Source organism: Helianthus annuus, chromosome 6 (genome assembly GCF_002127325.2).
Source record: "Helianthus annuus cultivar XRQ/B chromosome 6, HanXRQr2.0-SUNRISE, whole genome shotgun sequence".
Classification (NCBI taxonomy): domain Eukaryota; kingdom Viridiplantae; phylum Streptophyta; class Magnoliopsida; order Asterales; family Asteraceae; genus Helianthus; species Helianthus annuus.
In genome coordinates, this window is record NC_035438.2 from 19,500,355 (window position 1) to 19,519,475 (window position 19,121).

At 37.5% G+C, this 19,121-nt stretch overlaps 3 protein-coding genes and 1 non-coding gene across 4 annotated transcripts; 2 read left to right on the top strand and 2 right to left on the bottom strand.

The window, feature by feature from the left end:
• Positions 1-5,286: 5,286 nt before the first annotated feature.
• LOC110863829 (lichenase) lies at positions 5,287-6,781 on the bottom strand. Its single transcript, XM_022113101.2, has 3 exons — positions 6,727-6,781; positions 5,831-6,371; positions 5,287-5,692 (listed from the first exon to the last, which is right to left on the bottom strand). The coding sequence occupies exons 1-3, from the start codon at positions 6,779-6,781 to the stop codon at positions 5,287-5,289; spliced, it is 1,002 nt and encodes a 333-aa protein (XP_021968793.1).
• A 1,274-nt stretch (positions 6,782-8,055) lies between these two features.
• Positions 8,056-8,128, top strand: TRNAA-AGC. Its single transcript has one exon. It is a non-coding gene; the product is annotated as a tRNA-Ala (tRNA).
• A 1,846-nt stretch (positions 8,129-9,974) lies between these two features.
• Positions 9,975-10,751, bottom strand: LOC110944498. Its single transcript, XM_022186161.2, has one exon. The coding sequence runs from the start codon at positions 10,749-10,751 to the stop codon at positions 9,975-9,977; it is 777 nt and encodes a 258-aa protein (XP_022041853.2).
• A 6,017-nt stretch (positions 10,752-16,768) lies between these two features.
• Positions 16,769-18,472, top strand: LOC110944497. The gene is made up of 4 exons (XM_022186160.2): positions 16,769-16,933; positions 17,111-17,166; positions 17,643-17,729; positions 17,839-18,472. Exons 1-4 carry the CDS (start codon positions 16,769-16,771, stop codon positions 18,455-18,457), a joined length of 927 nt encoding a protein of 308 aa, XP_022041852.1. The 3' UTR covers positions 18,458-18,472.
• The last annotated feature ends 649 nt before the right edge of the window (positions 18,473-19,121 follow it).

Genomic DNA, 19,121 nt, shown 5'->3' on the forward strand with positions numbered 1-19,121 from the left:
TTCTACTCTAATCACATTGTTTTACACCATGAATGACAATATAAACAACACATTATTATCCTACTTAACCTAATCCATTCTAACAAAACCTAAAAACTCCAAAACTTCAATTTAAACATTCAAAAAATTCGCACCAAAAGAGTTATAACATACCAGCGAGTAAACAAACAATTTGAATCACAGCATAGAGTACACATTATTCTACTAACAAAACCTAAAAAAATCAGGTTTATCGGTTCGGTTCACAATATTTGGTTTCAAAAACCATGTTTGGTTTCAAAAACCATATTTGGTTTCAAATCACAGTTTATGGTTAAGATCCATACCAGAAGTCTTTACGATAGAACAACCATTACTTGTTGAAAACATGAAGCTTTAACCTATCAAAAAGTTTGATGGTTGTTTTGGTATCCCCAATGGCCTAACTACACTTTCAAGCCATTCAATAGCTTTAAACCTTCTCATAGCTACAAAAAATGAAAAAAATATCACATAATCAACAACGTTTCTACTGTTTTGTTAGAAAGAATTTGAAGGAAAAATTTATAATTATACCTACTCCTTGGACTTTCCTTGAAGGTGGAGTAACACTAAACAATACCGTTTCAAACTTTAGCGAAAACAACACTAAAGGATACCGTTTCACAATTGATTAATGACAATTAATACACAAAAATTTTGAGCGTAAGGTTATTACTCATGTTTTTTGATAACCTCTTTCGTGTTCATGTGAGCAAGAAGAGAGGAAGACACAAAGGATGTGTCAAACACAGTTCAGATGATACAGATTTGACACCTGAACCTGTATCATCTGAACTGTGTTTGACACCTCCTTTGTGTCTTCCTCTCTTCTTGTTCACATGAACACGAAATAGGTTATCTTGAACATGAGTAATAACACACATGTCTTCTACCTCCATCGCTAGATTCAAAGGGCAAATATGGTCAAAATCAAGAAAACACAAGATTAAGAGCAATTTGAGCTAAATATGAGTGAAAATAAATAACAAAAATAATAATAAATAAATTTTAATAACTTTTTTACCTGTTTATACATTGAGGAGATGAAGAATGAACAGGAGGAATAGGATGATGAGAATCTTGTTCATTTACAACCCTTCAATCAACACGTTGAGATGTGATCTTTTTCTTCACAACAATTCTATTTCCATCTGATTTTCCAATCATAACCGTTGATTCCTTAACATTTACAAATCTCAGTCTCTTACTGTTTCCCCACTGTAACATATCCATAATACCTAAAGCTTCAATCTTTATCTCTGAAATCAAGAACCATAAAAAACATCAAGAACCAAGAACAATAATTTGGGTAACTGATTAACTACAAAGATGATGCGTATATGATATGCAAAAAAAGCCTAACTGCAACATTAATAAAAGAAATCAGATAAAGGAATGAACATACAAAAGCAATTGAAGAGGACTCAAGGAGCCAGTGCTCATAAGCAATTGAAGAAATCCAGAATTTTTGTCATGCTCATAAGGTTTAGACAAGCGATTGAACAATTCTGCTACTACAAATTTTTTAGAAACCCAAATTATAGATGATCTAAAGTTGGAAACCTAGAAATATGCAGGAGAAATTGAATAAAAATTAGTCATCAGAAACATAATTTAGTGTTTTGAATGTGATGGTTCATACCTTTAAGATGAAATCGAAGTTGGTGAACAGTATTACATCAGATCCAGTCTACCTACACAAGAGACATCAATTAGTTTGAGCAAATAGAAAGGATCTTTAAATTAACTAAATACCTAATTTCATGACCTAAACTCTACGAAAGAGACATCAATCAGATTTAATTATCAACAATAAGCAGTGGCAATTTTAAAACAGAGATCTTGTACCTGATAGAAGACAGTTGACTGCAGAGCTCTATGCAAACACTACATGTAATGAAAAACCCCCAATTAGAACCCTAATTTCTAAAATACAGCAAACTACTACAAATAAAGCTTTTAAATAAACCAAACTTCAAAGTAAGATAAAACGCCACATGCAATAAATAAATTTCAACCAAATCACAACAAAATTACATAATCCTGAGTTCAAACCGTTACATAATAAAATTTGATAAAGTCGGTTTCATGCCCACAATAAAGAATGAAAATATGAAAACTTTTAACATATCATAGTAGTAAAACTAAACCAATCTGGCTTTACAACTCCTCTTAACAGTTTTAATAGAATTAATAGCACACGAGAGTTTTAATAGAATTAATAACAGTTTTAAAAGAATGACCCTACATCTTTTATATAGAACATAATCATACCAAAACATGAGGGAAAACGATTTTAGTAACTACTTATAAATCATACCCAACAAAAAAAAAAACAAAGGAAAAAAGTAGGCTTAAAACAAAGATAAATTGATAAATCATCCATCACCTAAGAACGACTTAATTTCCCCTGTAATTTTCCGAAAGCAACTCCAATTAGACCAACAATGTTCGGAAATAATCATTACAACTGCTTATTGTAATTGGATAGCCAACTTATTCAAAAAAAAAACTTATAAATAATCAATTATTAAATCCCAAACATCATATTCTTGTATCCAACTGTACCAAGCAGTTTTAATAACAATAGATTGCAGCAATATAATATAATATTTACCATAGGAAAGTATTGGCAGCTGAATGACTCGATTTCACTTATGCCACTGCCACCATCCAGGGGATACCACACCCAACCCAATCACCACTGTTCGTTTCATCGTCACTGCTTTCTTCTTCGTTCTCGGATCTTTAGCAGGTTGCACAACAATTGCCATAGCTTTGCCTAAACAATAATCCCATGGGCATATTAAAAATCAAATCTTTTTTAACCACAAATCGAAAAACATCCAAAACACGATGCAAATTCAATAAACTTATGATTGGTTTAGCAATCGTTGCACAGAAGATCTAAAATCACCAATTCTATAATCAATACACAATCTCTCTTTCTCTCGCTCTCTCTCTCACACACACTTGCAACACATACAAATATAGGTAAAATCGAAAACAGAGTTAACCCTAAAACCAACAACCGCAACAACGCAACCACATATAATCAGTAATGATACCTGAAGTCGTCAGTTGAACCCCTTGGGTGTAAGCGTAGATGACTGCTCCGCCATCAAATTTAGGGTTACTTATTGTAAACCCTAAATTAAAACAGGTGTGAAATGCTTCCACAAGGTGGCAGCTTGAGGAAACCAAGAGAGTGAAATCGAACTGATGATGGTGCGGATCTTGAAGCCCTAGATGAAAATATTGCTCGGTAGGAGGAGAAGAATGAAGCTGTGATTTTGAATAGAGCAGAAAAAAGAAATGTGACTGTGATCTTGAATAGAGAAGAAAGAAAGAGTTGATATGATTACTTCTGATGTGCTTTAAATGGCCAAAAACAACTCCCTATGCATTTCAAATTTTGGCTCCTAAAAAAACATTAATTTTTCATAATATATAAAATCAGATTATATATAAATAAATCATAATTATGACATCAGCGATGACTACGTGGCATACCTGAGAAGTTGACACGTAGGCAATTCTATGTCATCATCTAAGCTCCCTTAATAGATAGTATAGATTTTCTTCACGTAAATCAATATCTTCCTTTTGAAATTGAAATTCCGAATTATTTGGTTCTTTATTGAAAATCTTCGCATAGCCCGGAATGGGAAGTGGGGTTTCCAAACAACTATTTGACGTCTCGTGGCTCATCGGATCGCTCACCGGAGATCCATTATCAACAACCTCACATTTATGCAAAAAATTAAACATACCTAATGCAGACTCATGATAATTATCATTCGTTTCGTTCATCGACCTGTTCTCTTGAATCATAGTCCCGTTAAGAACCTTTTGCACGAACATACATTCTTCCTCATCGGGTTCAATCCCATCTTCATCGAATCGAGATTCCTCTTCTGACAAATTCGTATGATAAATTGGTTCGTAGAATCGGGGTGGGTAACGGCCAAACGGATGCTCCTCTCCATCGCCACCTTCGTCCCAGACGACGGTGGTCGACTCGGTTTCCGTCTTGCGCGTATCCCGTTGCAACTCCAGATCTCGGACTCGTTGATGGAGCCGTCTGATCTCTTCAAGATCTTGAACTCGTTGTCGAAGTCGTTTGATCTCTTTAAGATCTCGTACTCGTTGTCGGAGTCTTTTGATTTTAATATTATCCCGTGGATCACGGTTTCCGATCTCGTTGCCTCGACCGGCGGATCTACGGTCACGGTTTAATCGATCTCCACGAACACACGAATCACCAATGTTCTTGTCGATGCCTCGATCGGCGACTCTTCGAACAAGAAAACACTTGTCTTCGCGTAGAGCCATTTGAAAACCAAAGCTCTGATACCAACTGATGCAATTTCGCATGCATCCAAATGGCTCAAGAACAATTGATAATCAAAGACGATAAATCGAACCAAAAGTTCAAGAACAAAGTTCTTTCTATTCAATAATCAATCAAAAACTAACTAAAACATAAACCCTAGAACCTAACTTATAATGAATAAAAAAAAGATAAACTAGGAAATATAAATCCCTACAAAATAGGCAACGAAATAAAAAGATTAAAGGCAACTAAATAAAAAGATTAAAATTCAAATTATGAGATAATCTTGCATCAAGTTCTCTTACTGGTTTAGCACTTAATGGTTCAGACTGTTTGTTTCACGAGCGGATGTCTGAATGGTTCAGACATTTGCCTCTAAATGGTTAAGATTTATACAGAGTCTGAATGGTTAAGACCTTTAATCTGAATTGGTCAAACATTTGCCTTTGAACGGTTAAACATTATACAGGCTCTTAATGATTTAGATCTCTTACTGGTTCAGCACTTAACCATTCATTGCCAAACAGCCCCTTAATATGCTAGAATTTTGCCAGACTTTTAAAGAATATTAAAAATATATATTATTTTTTAATAAACTATATATCCGTTTAATTTTTTTAGTTCTTATTGGTTTTTCATTTTTTATCCATCCTAACTAAACACCAAAAAAAGTCACTCAATACTTAAAATAAGCATTCTCATACATTCATGAGCCCAACGCCCACTAATGTTTCGGCTTTTTATTTTTAAATTTATTGTAGTCATACAAGAAAATACAAATACATCATTAAGCATGGAAAATGTTCAAATAAGAAAATACAAATACATCATTAAGCATGGAAAATGTTCAAATTCACCTTCCGAAGTACGCTTTATGTTCATCAAGAACATGATAAACCAACTCGAAATCGACTCGAACCCTTTTTGGATCAATTGAAATAGAGGTTGTACTTTGTTGTTTGATTTGGATAAAACAATCCAAAGTTTTTCTCGATCTGAGGTTCCTTATTGTTCTCATCGAACATGGAGAATAAGTATGTCTGTATGGCTCTTCCTGGCCTTTTAGGTGTGCCCCATCGCGCATGTGCAACCATATTTCTTAAGTATGTGCGTGCATTATTAAATGTTGCTGCAGATGCACCAGCTGATGGCCATCCAGTTTCAGACACCACGATTTCTACCCAGGGCCCCCCAGCTTTCTCTAATGCTGAGTACACCACATCTACAATTGCATCAAAAAGGTTTTGATATCCAAGTGCTCCGTCTTGAACTACGATACCAGGAGAAGTAAAAGTAGCATACGCTAGCGATATGTCTACCGGATTGTCCACATAACTAAGGAACAAAAAATAACACGGACTTAAAATCTAATTTAACCATTATTCAATAGGCCTTTATTTGTTTGTATTTACTCAACAAACAATAAAACAGTATAGTTATGAATATTTATGATTATCTTGAAGAAAAACATACCTAAAATATGGAAAGACATTGACTAACAATGGCGCATTGTTCGCGACTAGGAATGCGATGATCGGGTCAATGTAAGCCCTAACTTCAGCCTTAAATGCACCTTGTGACGGAGGATAATTGGCTCCGATCAAGGTCGTGTCAATCGCAGTTGAAACTTTGATTTGATTCCCGAGGCCATAAAACACAACTGCTTCACGGATGTTGGTCAATGCAATATACACCAATGGAGCCAACGTGCCATCAGACGGGTTAACCTCATTTCCAACTGATATGTAACGAAACTTGACATCCGAATAAGTCACAATGTTTCTCCATACCCAATCAAATGAATTGTTACGACTTGCAGCAACGTATGAAAGCTCTGAATTCTGGACCCCTACCATAACCTCAATGTTGGATCCCCTCAATGCTTGTAGAGCGGCTTGGTTAGGAAAATAAAGTCGCATCAGCCTAATGTCGTTTGAGTTATATAAACTTATGACATCTGTCTCTGACGGAAGATTGTTGCCAAACATTCCATAACTTACTCCAATTTGTGATTCTACATAGATAGATAGATAGATAGATTAACTATATAAGTCATTTAGTGTTTTTGTTTTGCGGGTTGTTTTTATAAAATGTTACATTATATAACATAATGAATGAAAAATGGTTTCAACTACTCTAGCAATGATATTTGATTCTTCAAATGTGACAATTAGTACCTTTTTACAATTGGTTTCAACTACTTGAACGTGACAATTTAAATATCAAATTGTACTAAATAAACCGCGATAAATACCCCAATCAAAAGAACTTTTTGTCGATGAAAGGTCAACGGACCCTAAGACCATGTAGTTATTTCCTTAAATTAAAAAAAAAAACGAAAACGCTAAGAGAGAAAGAGAGATATGAACCTGTTGTATCTAGGAACGAAGCAAGGAGACCCAAAATAATAAGTAGAGTAGCCATGGAAGACATATCTGGTTATGTAAAATGTAACATATGATGTCTCTTTATATAATAGGCAAGTAGTGTGAGGTTCATTGGGGAACACTTAAAAAGTGGGGAACAGCGGGGAACCGACTCAAACGAACTCCGATTGGACTCATTTCAGTTGCGTTGGAACCGGCTCGTCGAACCCTAACTAGGATCTTTTAACCCTGAACCCTAAATCATAACCCCTAAACCCTAAATATATTAGGGTTTGGCTTTTAGGGTTTTTCTTTAGGGTTTAGCTTTAGGGTTTAGATTTAGTGTTTAGGGTTTAGCTTTAGGGTTTAGGGTTTAGCTTTAGGGTTTAGCTTTAGGGTTTAGCTTAGGGTTTAGCCTTTAGGGTTTAGTTTTTAGGGTTTATAGTTTAGATTGTACGGTTTATCTTAGGTTTTAGCCTTATTTTTTTAGCTTTAGGGTTTAGAGTTTAGGAGTTAGGATTTAGGGTTTAGGGTTAAAAGATCTTAGTTAGGGTTCGACGAGCCGGTTCCAACGCCGCTGGAATGAGTTCAATCGGAGTTCGTTTGAGCCGGTTCCCCGCTGTTCCCCAATTTTTAAGTGTTCCCCAATGAACCTTCCCCTAGGCAAGTAAACCATTAAAAATATACTAGTTGTCTAATTCAAACATTGGCATATTCTCTTCATAATTATGTGTATGTGTATGTGTATGTGTATATTGTACACACACACACATGGTTCAATTCCTTCATGGCGGCTACTGGCAGTTTATGTCTCATATAATCATGGTTATAAGTCAACGTTCATCTCTTCTCAATAAAATGGCAGTTTAAAGGTAAGGATTTTTAATACAATAAAATCCTTCCTGTAACTAGAAAACTAAATAAAAAGTTTAATAGATTCAGATTCAGATTTATATTGATGAATGAGGCTATTAAGTTAAGACACCACATGGGCTGCTCGATTGAAACTATGATTTTATATATATATGCCATTGATGACTGACACCTGAAGCAATGGTGGTATATACAGTATGAATTGGGTTGGGAAGATGACTGACTTTGTGTTGAATGAAAAAGTTGAATGAATATTGATCGAATGGTGAGGTGGTATATATGCATCACAACGTACGGTTTCATAAATTATCTCACTTAACCTACGTTTATTTTATCATGGCATCGTATCTAAGGGTGTAAATTTCTGACTCGTATTTCATATCTCGACTGAAACTATGAAAACACATAGCTAAATGTGTTATGTCAAATTTTAAATAATGAAAGATGATTGAGCATCATGGGGATGTAGCTCAGATGGTAGAGCGCTCGCTTAGCATGCGAGAGGTACGGGGATCGATACCCCGCATCTCCATTTTTTATTTTAATTTTTATGTTGAAAGGTTTGTTTTGACTCACACTGAGTGTCTTAATTTCATACACGAATTTCTGACTTAACACGAATTTCTTTGGTTTTGGTCATATCTAGATCGAACCTGCGAAAACAATTAGCTAAACGAGTTGTTCTTGGGTTGTCATGGTGTGTCCGCACGTTGACCAATTTGTAGTTTATAACATCTAGGGCTGTTAAAATTGCTCGGCGCTCGAGCTCGTTCGATGCTCGCTCGGAAAATGCTCGAAATTTGTTCGTTCGATTCAGCTCGATTAAAAAAATGCTCGGTTCGGATCGGCTCGGTTTGTAAACAAACCGAGCACGAGCAAAGGTCTGCTCAGTTCGGTTCGGCTCGGTTGGCTCGATTTATCTTTTAGAGTAAATTACAAGTTTTGTCCTTTATGTTTACACCAAATTACAGGCGCTGCCCTTTAGCGCAAAAGTTGACAAATTTTGTCCTTTATGTTTCAAAATCTTGCACGGTTTGTCCTTTAGGCCAAACCCAGTTAGATTGTTTGGTTAAGTTTGATCATGTGCCTTGCACATGAGGGTATTTTTGTCATTTCATTACTCAGGGGCTATTGTGCAAATAACATATCTCTAAGGATTGATGTGTACAAAAATTAAAAACATTAAAATAAAACAATTTTTTTTCAACCCTTCCCTCTGCATCAAGAAGAGCCAGTAGACTGTTCTAGACTTATGCATTCAAATCAACAATATCTTAATAGATTCATTGATTTATGTCAAAAACTACACAGGATCAGTATATCGAACATGATTACAGTAAATATTGATAATTATAACAAAATCAAACATCAATTTAAGAGTAAATAACCAAGGGTAAACACTAATTGGCGAGTTAATTTTATTCCTATATACAAAAACTTGTTCATACCAACAGTAACAAGTTCACTCTACGGAGAGTCGACGACTGTGTTTCACGGCGACGGTGGTACACGACGAGAGTCACTACCTCCCCTGAAACCACAACCTCCCCCGCCACACCTATAACTTTGCCGGATCTGTGACCGTAATCCATTTCTTTTCAAACCCCAACTATAACTTCGCCGGTGATATCCATCCGGTGATACACCAAACCCAAACCATAACTCCAACGACGGCGCAACGACGGATTTCCCCTTGCACTCTCTCAGGTTACCCCCGCCGGATCACGACACCACCTCCACCGTCGCCCCTAAAACAACCACACCACCTCCATCGTCACGCCGGATCACCACCATCACCGTCACGCCGGATCACCACCATCACCGTCGCCATGTTAGAAGAGAGAGAGAGAGCGCGTTTAGTTTAGAGAGAGAGAATGTGCAGACTTGTGTTTAGTTTAGAGAGGGAGAGTCTGCAGAATTTTCATATATCCTTTTAAATTTGACACAATAGTCCTTCTAATATAAATTGTTTTACTCAATAGCCTCTGGATAATGAAATGACAAAAATACCCTTATGTGCAAGGCACATGATCAAACTTAACCAAAAAATCTAACTGGGTTTGGCCTAAAGGACAAGCCGTGCAAGATTTTGAAACATAAAGGACAAAACTTGTCAACTTTTGCGCTAAAGGACAGCGCCTGCAATTTGATGTAAACATAAAGGACAAAACTTGTAATTTACTCTTTTTTTTTTTGGTAAAAGGGTATACCCCGGTGATTGTATTGCTATCAAATAAAACAAGTAGAATGGCTGAATGCCAAACTAGTTCAATAGTGTGACATGCCACACTAATGTAAACAAGCTAAAAAAAAGCAAAACGACAACCAAACTCAACACCTAAACATTAAACATTAAAACACCAAAGATTGCTAGATGTTTAGGTGCTATCAGCTTCATCCAACGATGAAATCTTCCAAATCTTCAACAATCTTGTAACCCGATCGTTCATCTTGAATTTAAACGAGTGTAACTTCAAACGAACTGTCTCTGTAATCTGTTCTTCCAACTTCTCTGGCGGCCTTAACTGATTATTAAAAAATCGAGCATTCCTTTCTTGCCACACAAAATAAGCAATAGCGGCAACCACTAACTTTCGAATTACCCAAATCGCTAACTTAGATGTTGCATTCGGAATTATCCATGCTAGTACATCCTCCCATTTTCCATCAATCGGAGACATGACAACTTTTGTACGAAGGGAACACCAAATTTTGTTGGAGTATGGACACTCGAAGAATAAGTGTTCATGCGATTCCAGCCCCCTGTTGCATAAGAGACAAGACATTAAATTCATATTACCAGCTGCATTATTCCATACTTGAATCCGATCCTGAGTAGCTAGCTTCCTTCGACAAATCAACCAGCATAAGAAAGCATGTCGCGGAATGGAAAATAACGACCACACCATTCTATACCAATCCACCACTTGACCCGAGTTTCGCAGAGAATCCCACGCCGTTTTTGTAGAAAAATCTTCTGTAACATTCGGATCCTTTTCCCACACAATCATGTCCGTCTTATTTGGCGTTAGAGAAACCGGATTCAGCTGAAACAAAATAGGAAACGAGTCTCGCCAAGCATCGGGCCAAGCCCATCTATTTTCATGGATAACATCAGCCACTTTTGAATAGATATTTAACCCTTCTCTATTCATTTGTCTAGGGGTAATATACGAGCTCAGAGGACACCGATCACACCACTTATCATGCCATAAAAACGTGTGTTCGCCATTACCTATTTTAGAGACAAAGAAACTTCGACCAATTGGTCTTAGTTGAAGCAATTTCCTCCAACTCCAACAATTGTTTTGTTGTGTAGGAATATCCCAAAAACTTCGACCTTGCAAGTGATACGAGTACACCCATTCAACCCAAAGAGACCGTCTACGAGAAAGAATGCTATATATATGGAACACCATTAAAGCTTTATTTACGTCAGTGATGCGTCTAATTCCCAAACCGCCTTCTTTCTTTGGTAAGCAAACGATATTCCATGAAACTTTTGCTCTACCCTTAACAATACGGCCTTGACACCAAAGAAAACTTCTTAATTTTTGCTCAAGCTGTTTAACTATACTTGCCGGAAGTATAAAAACTGAGGCCCAGTAAACATAGAAAGCTGACAGGACTGAGATCACCAACTGAAGTCTACCCGCAAAGGAAAGATACTTAACTTTCCAATCCGAAATATATATATATATATATATATTTGTGTTTGTGTGTGTGTGTGTGTATCATTGTTTATGAAATGACTAGAAACCAACATTAATAATGTTTGGTCCAAGATCTAAATAGAGCTCATTTAAGTAAGTAGAATTGAAATCCAATACCGCTAGTCCATTATCCAATACTTAAATCTCCATTTGAATAATTGAGTCAAAATTTCAAATACTAAAATGTGAAACATCGATCAATACTCAAGTCTCAACCCGCTATTTGATTCAGAAGTGCAAGACCCTAATCAAAACCCCCATTGGCCATCGTTATTCAATTTCTCCATCGCCACTCACCAAGAAGCCAACTCTCAAGGGTTTAGCTTCAATCGATCCATTCAATTTCAAACTTCCGATAGAACAAGGGTATGTTTCAATAGGTCGACAATTTATCTTCCCGCTTAGTTAATCTCGATAGAACTAGTTGAGTGTTTTTGTATTCCTAGTTATTTGTTAATTTTTTACGTATGTTCTATTGGACGAAACATCAGGGATGAAAACTGCACTTTATTCTAATAACTAGCATTCCCATCGTCACTTTCCTTGTTTATTCTGCAACGCTCGATACTCGCTCGACGTTCGTTCGAAAAATGCTCGGAACGAAAGACGCTCGCTCGACTTTGGCTCGGTTGAAAAAACGCTCGGTTCGGTTTGGATCGGTTTGTAAACGAACCAAGCACGAGCAAAAGTCAGATCGGTTCGGTTCGGCTCGTGAACAACCCTACATTAAACGCCTTGATAGTACACACTAGAGAATGAAAAAAAGGTCAGTCTCCTCCGGTGAAGTCTTTTCTTCTCATCGGCAATGACAAAGGCGGTTCTGAATCGCCGTTATTCATCACCGGAGCTGCTTCTTTTCTGTCCAGGGGCGGACCCAAGCCCACCTTAAGGTGGGCGGGCGCACCCCCCGGGAAAAAAAAATTAGTGCTAATTTCCGTCGAAAATCCCGTCCGCACCCCTTGGAATTTTTCGTCCGCACCCCTTGGAATTTTTCGACCGTACCCTTGAAATTTTTCGTCTGCACCCCTTAGGTAAAAAGTGTTATCAATTTATATTTTATATTTTTTTAGTAAACTTCTATTTAAAAAAAATACTACCTAAGTTATATAACTTTTAATACCTAACTAACTAAACCCAAATACCCATACCTTTACCCACTTATAATTCCTAACTAGTTAGCCCACTAAGTTTTAGCCCATTAACCAAACCCACCAATATTTCAAACTATAATAAAATAATTAAAGCCCAAAACCTTTAGAAATTCTCTCCCGCTCTCTCTCTCTTGCGTCCCTGCACTCCAACGAACAACATCACCCAACGACAACAGTCCAGCAGCCGACGACCACCGTAATCAGCCACCATACCACCGTTGTTTGACATCAAATCTAACCGGAATCCGAACACGGGTAAGTTTCTTTGTTATTTTGATGACTTTGGTTGATATTATAGGAGAAAAAAAGGGTAATAAAGTTGTTAAATAGGTTTGAAATTTTGTGTGTTTTGACGTTGTTTATGGTTGTTTAGATGATTTTTAGGGTGATTATGTTGTTTATATATTTTTAGATTATGTTGTTTATATATTTTTAGGGTGATTACAACTTACGTTATGATTTCTAGGGCTTGAATAGTTGAAAATTAAAATTAAATTTGAAACATTATGTTATGGAGCGATAAACTTATGTTATATAGAGAAAGAATTGCTTAAGAATTTTAATTTTAAATGATGTTTTGGATAGATTTCAAAAAATGAAAACTCGTAGCGCGTCGACGTTTTAATTATGTTTGTAACAAGGTTTGACATGTTTTTGATGATTATATAAATTTAGTTTGATGTTCATTTGTTTTACATGACCCGACCCGACCCGATACGAACCAGTTTTTTTACTTATATACCTTAGGGTTCTAAAATTTTTAAAAATATTCCGCACCCCATAAAAAAAGTTACTGGATCCGCCACTGCCACTGTTTCTGTCTCCTCCTCATCATCATCTCTTTCACATTCACATTCTCAATCCAACCGGTGCGTTCCGTCAGCAGCAGCAGCGAAAGCGATCAACCGGTTCAATGGCAGTTTTTCACCAAACAAAACTTTTCATCTCTTGCTCGCCTTAACCCTCACCTGCTCTTTTTGGTCACTCTTCCAAGTAATTTCTTAAACCTCAACTCACATTGTTTATTTAGCACCTACAAACTCAGTTTGTGTAATATATTTGACTGTTGACAGTAATTATTATATACTAGGTATAGCAAGTATCAAATTTTAAGAGAAATGTTAGATAGAATCCACATGACATCCTACCGCTCGTATCACCAATATTGACTGTTTTGCCCACTAGAGGTCACGGATTTGTTTTTGGCAACTCGAGTGATACTACTGCTCTCACCTTAGCACGCTTAACTGCGGAGTTCTCATTTCATCTACATTTACAATCATTGCGCTCAAAACGTGTTGTGTTGATGATAGTTGAGGCGGGGCACTCTTTGTAATGTGGCCCAATATATCTCTTGTGGACCATAGTTGTCAAAGGCGCTAGGCGTTTAACCATAGTTGTTATTGGCGAATAGCGACAAATAGCGATAAGGTACCTATATGCTAAATAGCGAATAACGATAAATAGCGGGCAGCTATTTTATAAATAACGATACACTAAAATTTTTTTTTTTTTTAAATTTTTATATGTATATTATATCAAAATACCGTGGTATATATGCTATAGTACATGTATGTTTAACAAAAACCTATAATCCAGCTATTTTGTATAGCTATATTTAATTGTTAGATATATTAAAAAATTAACTGCCGCTATTCTCGTTATCAGTCGCTATGACCCTAATAGCGACACTACATCGCTTCGCGACGTAGCGCACTATAGCGATCGCTATAGCCGCTATTGACAACTATGCGCTTAACACACCATTTTTTTGGGGTTTTAGACATTATTTAGGCTGGTTCTAGGCCAATTTTGGATGTTTCAGACAAGTTTGCCCAGAAATTGCATAACTTTCAGGATTTGGCCGAATCTCGCCGGACCACCTGGATGGCTGCAAGGCGTTTCCCCTGCGCCCTGCCTCTCCAGAAAACCTAGGCGTGCGCCCGAAGGGCTTTTGACAACATAGCTGTGGACATAACAGAATATAACGGTGGTTTGCCACACCATCATCGTATACATAACAAAACAGTTAAAGTGATTTAGGAATCAATGATTTATATAGGAAGTTGTTTTGGTGAGGGATTTATGTTGCTCCTTTTGCTATATATAAAATAATTTGATGTGAGGATCTACCATATGAATAGTTAATGTAGCAGGTGGATATAACATATATATATATATATGGGACCACTAAAATGAGAACCACCTCGAGTTGTAAGAACCATGAGAACTACACCGTACGGGGCGAGGTGGACCAAAACTTTTTTCATAAACGTAGATGCGTGTATTATAAACACATAAACACATTTGTAAAAAAAAAATCAAAAAAAATGTCGTGTGTGTAGTTTTGAGCACCACAAGTTTGTGTTTACGGGTACCGTAAACCTTACCGGAAAATTTACGGTACCCGTAAACACAAACTTGTGGTGCTCAAAACTACACACACGACATTTTTTTTTGAATTTTTTTTACAAATGCGTTTATAATACTCGCATCTACGTTTATGAAAAAAAAATTTGGTCCACTTCGCCCCGGATCAAAAAGTTCTCACGGTTCTTACAACTCGAGGTGGTTCTTATTTTAGCGCAATTCTATATATATATATATATATATATATATATATATATATATATATATATATATATATATATATATATAGTGTGAGGTTCATTGGGGAACACCAAAAAAGTGGGGAACCGGGGAACACCCTTGGATTAACTTAATCAAGGGCTGAGATTATAGATCAAATTTTTTAAGTCTAAAAAACGCGGAGGGGCATTATTGTCATTTTGAAAAGTTTCAATTAGGTCGTTCACATCTCCTCCACCGTCCTTTCCCCTCTGCCTTCCCCACCGCCGCCGCCACCACCTCTCCTCCACCGTCCTTTCCCCTCTGCCTTCCCCACCGCCGCCGCAACCACCTCTCGCCGCCGTCCGTCCTTCACGTTTTCTGTTCAAATACACATGCTGTATGTATTTAAAACCTGATCTGCACCACAGAAATCACGATCTGTATAGCCATAACAATTACACAACGAAGGATTATGCTCTTTGTGAATGTCGCCTGTGAATCGGTGAGGTTCATTCTACACTTGATCTTTCTCGTTCTAGTTTTCATATTGATTTCAAGTTACCTTATCTGGATTTTGTAGTTTATAACGAATTCATCATAATTCTGATTGAATTGCCAATTTGTTTTATGTAAAAACTTTTTTTTAACATGTTAAATTTTCTCAAAATGAGTTTTAGTGATGCGGATTCTATATCTTACTTTGTATTATGTAAAAACTTTTTTTTAACATGTTAAATTTTGTCAAATGAATTTTAGGTCTTTGATTTCGTGTTGTGTTTAGGTCTAATTGTTTGAGATGATTTGAGTTTGAGGTAATTTCGCATCATGTGCATACGCCTGCCAAGTGTTTGATAAATTGCCTTAATGAACAGGTTTAGCAATAAAACTTTAATTAATTGTTCTTGGCTACTTGTTGGTTAAAGTGCTTCATAATGTTGTTTATATTTACTGGTTCTCACATGATCGTAATACTCTATATAGACCTATAGGTATGTGATCACAGACTGCATTCATGTCACATGTTTTAATGCTTGTTCTACATTTGTCATGTCACGTGTTTTATACGTGTTCAATAGTGAGTGTAATAGATCGTAATACTATATATAAAGCTTGAGTCACTTGTTTATTTTCTTACCAGATTACATGTGCATTTGGCTTGTATATTTTGGTGTGCTGGTGCTGATCCAGCAGATGCAGGGGTTTTCAAGTCCAGAAAGTATTGTATAACCCCCAACAGCCAAACAGATGCTAGAAAAGAAGGGTCAAACCATGGTGGAGAATCTCTAACTAAAGACGCGAATGATGAGAGGTCTAAAACTGTAAATGCCACGTTGTCACCGTCTTGTTAATGGTAGTTTTTGTGTCTGATTCCTCGTGCTCTCACGTGTCATTGTTTGAGTTCAGAAGAGGAGTCTTCTCAACACCAAACAAGTGAAGATGGCATATTTTTCTGCAGTTTGTGCGAGGTTGAGGTGCGTTTGACTTTTGAGGTCAACTATCGTTTTCTGAATTCAAACTTGATTTGATGTCTTTGGAAAGAAGCTCCAGGAGTCACTGCATGGTTTGTTTGTTTGTTTGTTTGAATATCTTGTTGCTTGCTTTTCAAGTTTTAATTATGAAAAATGACTTTGAATGAAATTTGTGTGCAGATAATTCTTGACGTCCCAACTTTCGGAGGACGGCTAATGAGACGATTCGTCTTCGTCAGATGTGATGTTGGGTTCGAGAATCGCGGCTATGCATCAGTTCATTAGCAAGCTGCAAATGGAGAATAAGATACGTGAGAAGGAGAAGAATGAAGCGCATAAACAGCTTCAGAAAAAAGAAGAAGAAATCACAAGTCTGAAGGCGAAACTTGCAGAGGCAGAAGGGAAAAAGAGCGAGGAGGAGATTAACGTCAAGGTTAACGACATGTTTGAAGCGGGAATTAGTGAAAAGATAGAAGAGTGTCAGAAAATGGCTCACCGCGTCGTCGAGATGGAGCGGAAGAAGATGGAACGGAGCAAGCTACGTTAAAAATTGTATGTGCACTAATTTTAACGTTATTTTACTAATTTTGTGAAAATAACGTTAAAATAGGGGATGGTTAATCGTGCATCATGTGGTGGTTGCGTTGATAGCCCAAAGACAAGGAGGTACATGCCCTAATCGGCGTTTGTCTCAATTGTTGAGTGTTTTGTGCCTTATTTCCAAGGCTTGATGCAAAACTACAATCTAGCCGGGGCCTCACTGGAAGCAGCCTCTCTATTCCTACAGGGTAGGGGTAAGGCTGTCTACATCTCACCTTCACCTTAGCTTTGCTATTGGTGGGATATACTGATGATGATGATTTAAAGATAACATAGATGATAATAATAGAATGATTTATGATGCTAAGCAGCTAAGGTCATATGGGTTTGTCGTCACATCATACGTGTCATATGTATTTGGCGTCACATCGTCGTACCGCTCGTATGATTTGGTTTCATCTGACCTATATGATTATTTTTTGTCGTGTCATACACGGCCCATATTGCCGTTTTTTGCAAGTATGACACGTTAGTGGAGTCTGAACAGTGTGTTAGCGGTGTTTGTTTACCTTTTTGCTAATAATATGTTGTTTGTGTTACAGGTGGCGTGTCGAGATTATCCACATTCAAGACACCTTTGTATCAAATTTCCCTTCTCCTCGACACCAAAACAAACTCACTGTGATCAGGTAATTACATAATTAACTTAATTGTTCTTTCTAATAGTAACAAACGCGTTCTAGATTAGTATTATAGTATAATCTTGTTTTGATTTATACCAATCTCTTTAAATTACAGTGCTACTGCTATGTTTGTGATTCACTCGCTCCATGTATCTACTGGGGCAATGGCAGTGGCGGGATCGATCATTGTCTCGCCAAAAAGCGACTTCTGGAAAGTCGAGCGACAAAATTCCAAAAATGTTGGTAAAGATACCGGTGTTCCACCTTTGAACCCGGTCCCGGTCCCGGCTCCTCAAACTCCTTCCATCGACCACAATCAGACCCTGGTGCCAAATCCTATCCGGGCTTGCCCTGTAACATCTACTTATGTAGTTCCGAACATTGTTAACCAGGATCGAAGCTCGTTTTTATCATCTAGGAACAAGTATCAACCCGGTTTAGTCTCCCAACAGTTGACCCGAGCAAGTAGCTGCACCATTCCAGGAAGTAGGGTGCACCATAGTTATGACCTAGCTACCCCGCGTTACAGGCCCGTATTCAAACGAACGGCTTCAGATGTGTTTGCTCCAACAGCAAACCCATATTCATATAGCTCGTATTATAGAGGGAATTACAGAAACAATTTTACGCCCGCTTCACAGCCAAACATCGTCAACACTCCTGTTACGTTTTCTCCAAGGTCAAACACCCCGTTTGACTTACCGACGAACTCGAAACTCTCAGGCGACGTTTAGAAGAGATCGAATTTGAACTGACTCATTCCCGAGAGGGAAAACGAAACGAAAACGAAAGCAGAAATCTTTCATCGTCGTTTTCTTTGGAAGGAAACGGTTTCGCTAAGAAACTGATCGACATTTATGCTGACGAGGATCCGGGGATGGAGAAGTCGATGGATCTGGACAAGTCACTCGATATGGAGATTGGTAGTAAATGAGAGTACCAAAAAGCTGCTAATAACAGCATACAGGCGATTCTCGGGTATCCTATATAGAGAATGATGAGGATGTTTTCGTCCCCGGTTCAACGGGTAAATCGTATTTGAGCACTGTGTTTGAGGAGGATGAGGAAGAAGTAGAAGAAGTGCAGAAAGATGTTATCGAGGAGAAGATGGTGTGTGTCACGAATCCTCCACCCGTCTCAGCTTTTAAGTTCGATATTGACTCATTATCAACCGCAGCAGGATCTGAGTCGGAGTGCGTTGACCCGGATACCGCCTCGTCTAGGCAGTTACGTATCCAAAATATATTTACTCTTTGTGGAAACTACCGGGAGCTTTCTCAACAGCACACTCCGTTAACCGCCACAAACAAGAGTACTGAAAACTGCAGTGATTCAAAGGAAATGAAGCAGAAGACGATGAAACAAGTTGTGTGTGATTCAAAGGAAAACTGCAGCCCC

Coding starts and splice junctions, on each gene's coding strand:
- LOC110863829 (XM_022113101.2), bottom strand. CDS start 6,781: ATGGCTACTCTACTTATTATTTTGGGTCTCCTTGCTTCGTTCCTAGAT. Junction 6,372..6,726: donor TTCGTTCCTAGATACAACAG/GTTCATATCTCT, acceptor CTATCTATGTAG/AATCACAAATTGGAGTAAGT. Junction 5,693..5,830: donor AATGTCTTTCCATATTTTAG/GTATGTTTTTCT, acceptor TTTGTTCCTTAG/TTATGTGGACAATCCGGTAG.
- LOC110944498 (XM_022186161.2), bottom strand. CDS start 10,751: ATGAATAGAGAAGGGTTAAATATCTATTCAAAAGTGGCTGATGTTATC.
- LOC110944497 (XM_022186160.2), top strand. CDS start 16,769: ATGCATCAGTTCATTAGCAAGCTGCAAATGGAGAATAAGATACGTGAG. Junction 17,167..17,642: donor GATAGCCCAAAGACAAGGAG/GTACATGCCCTA, acceptor TTTGTGTTACAG/GTGGCGTGTCGAGATTATCC. Junction 17,730..17,838: donor AACAAACTCACTGTGATCAG/GTAATTACATAA, acceptor TTTAAATTACAG/TGCTACTGCTATGTTTGTGA.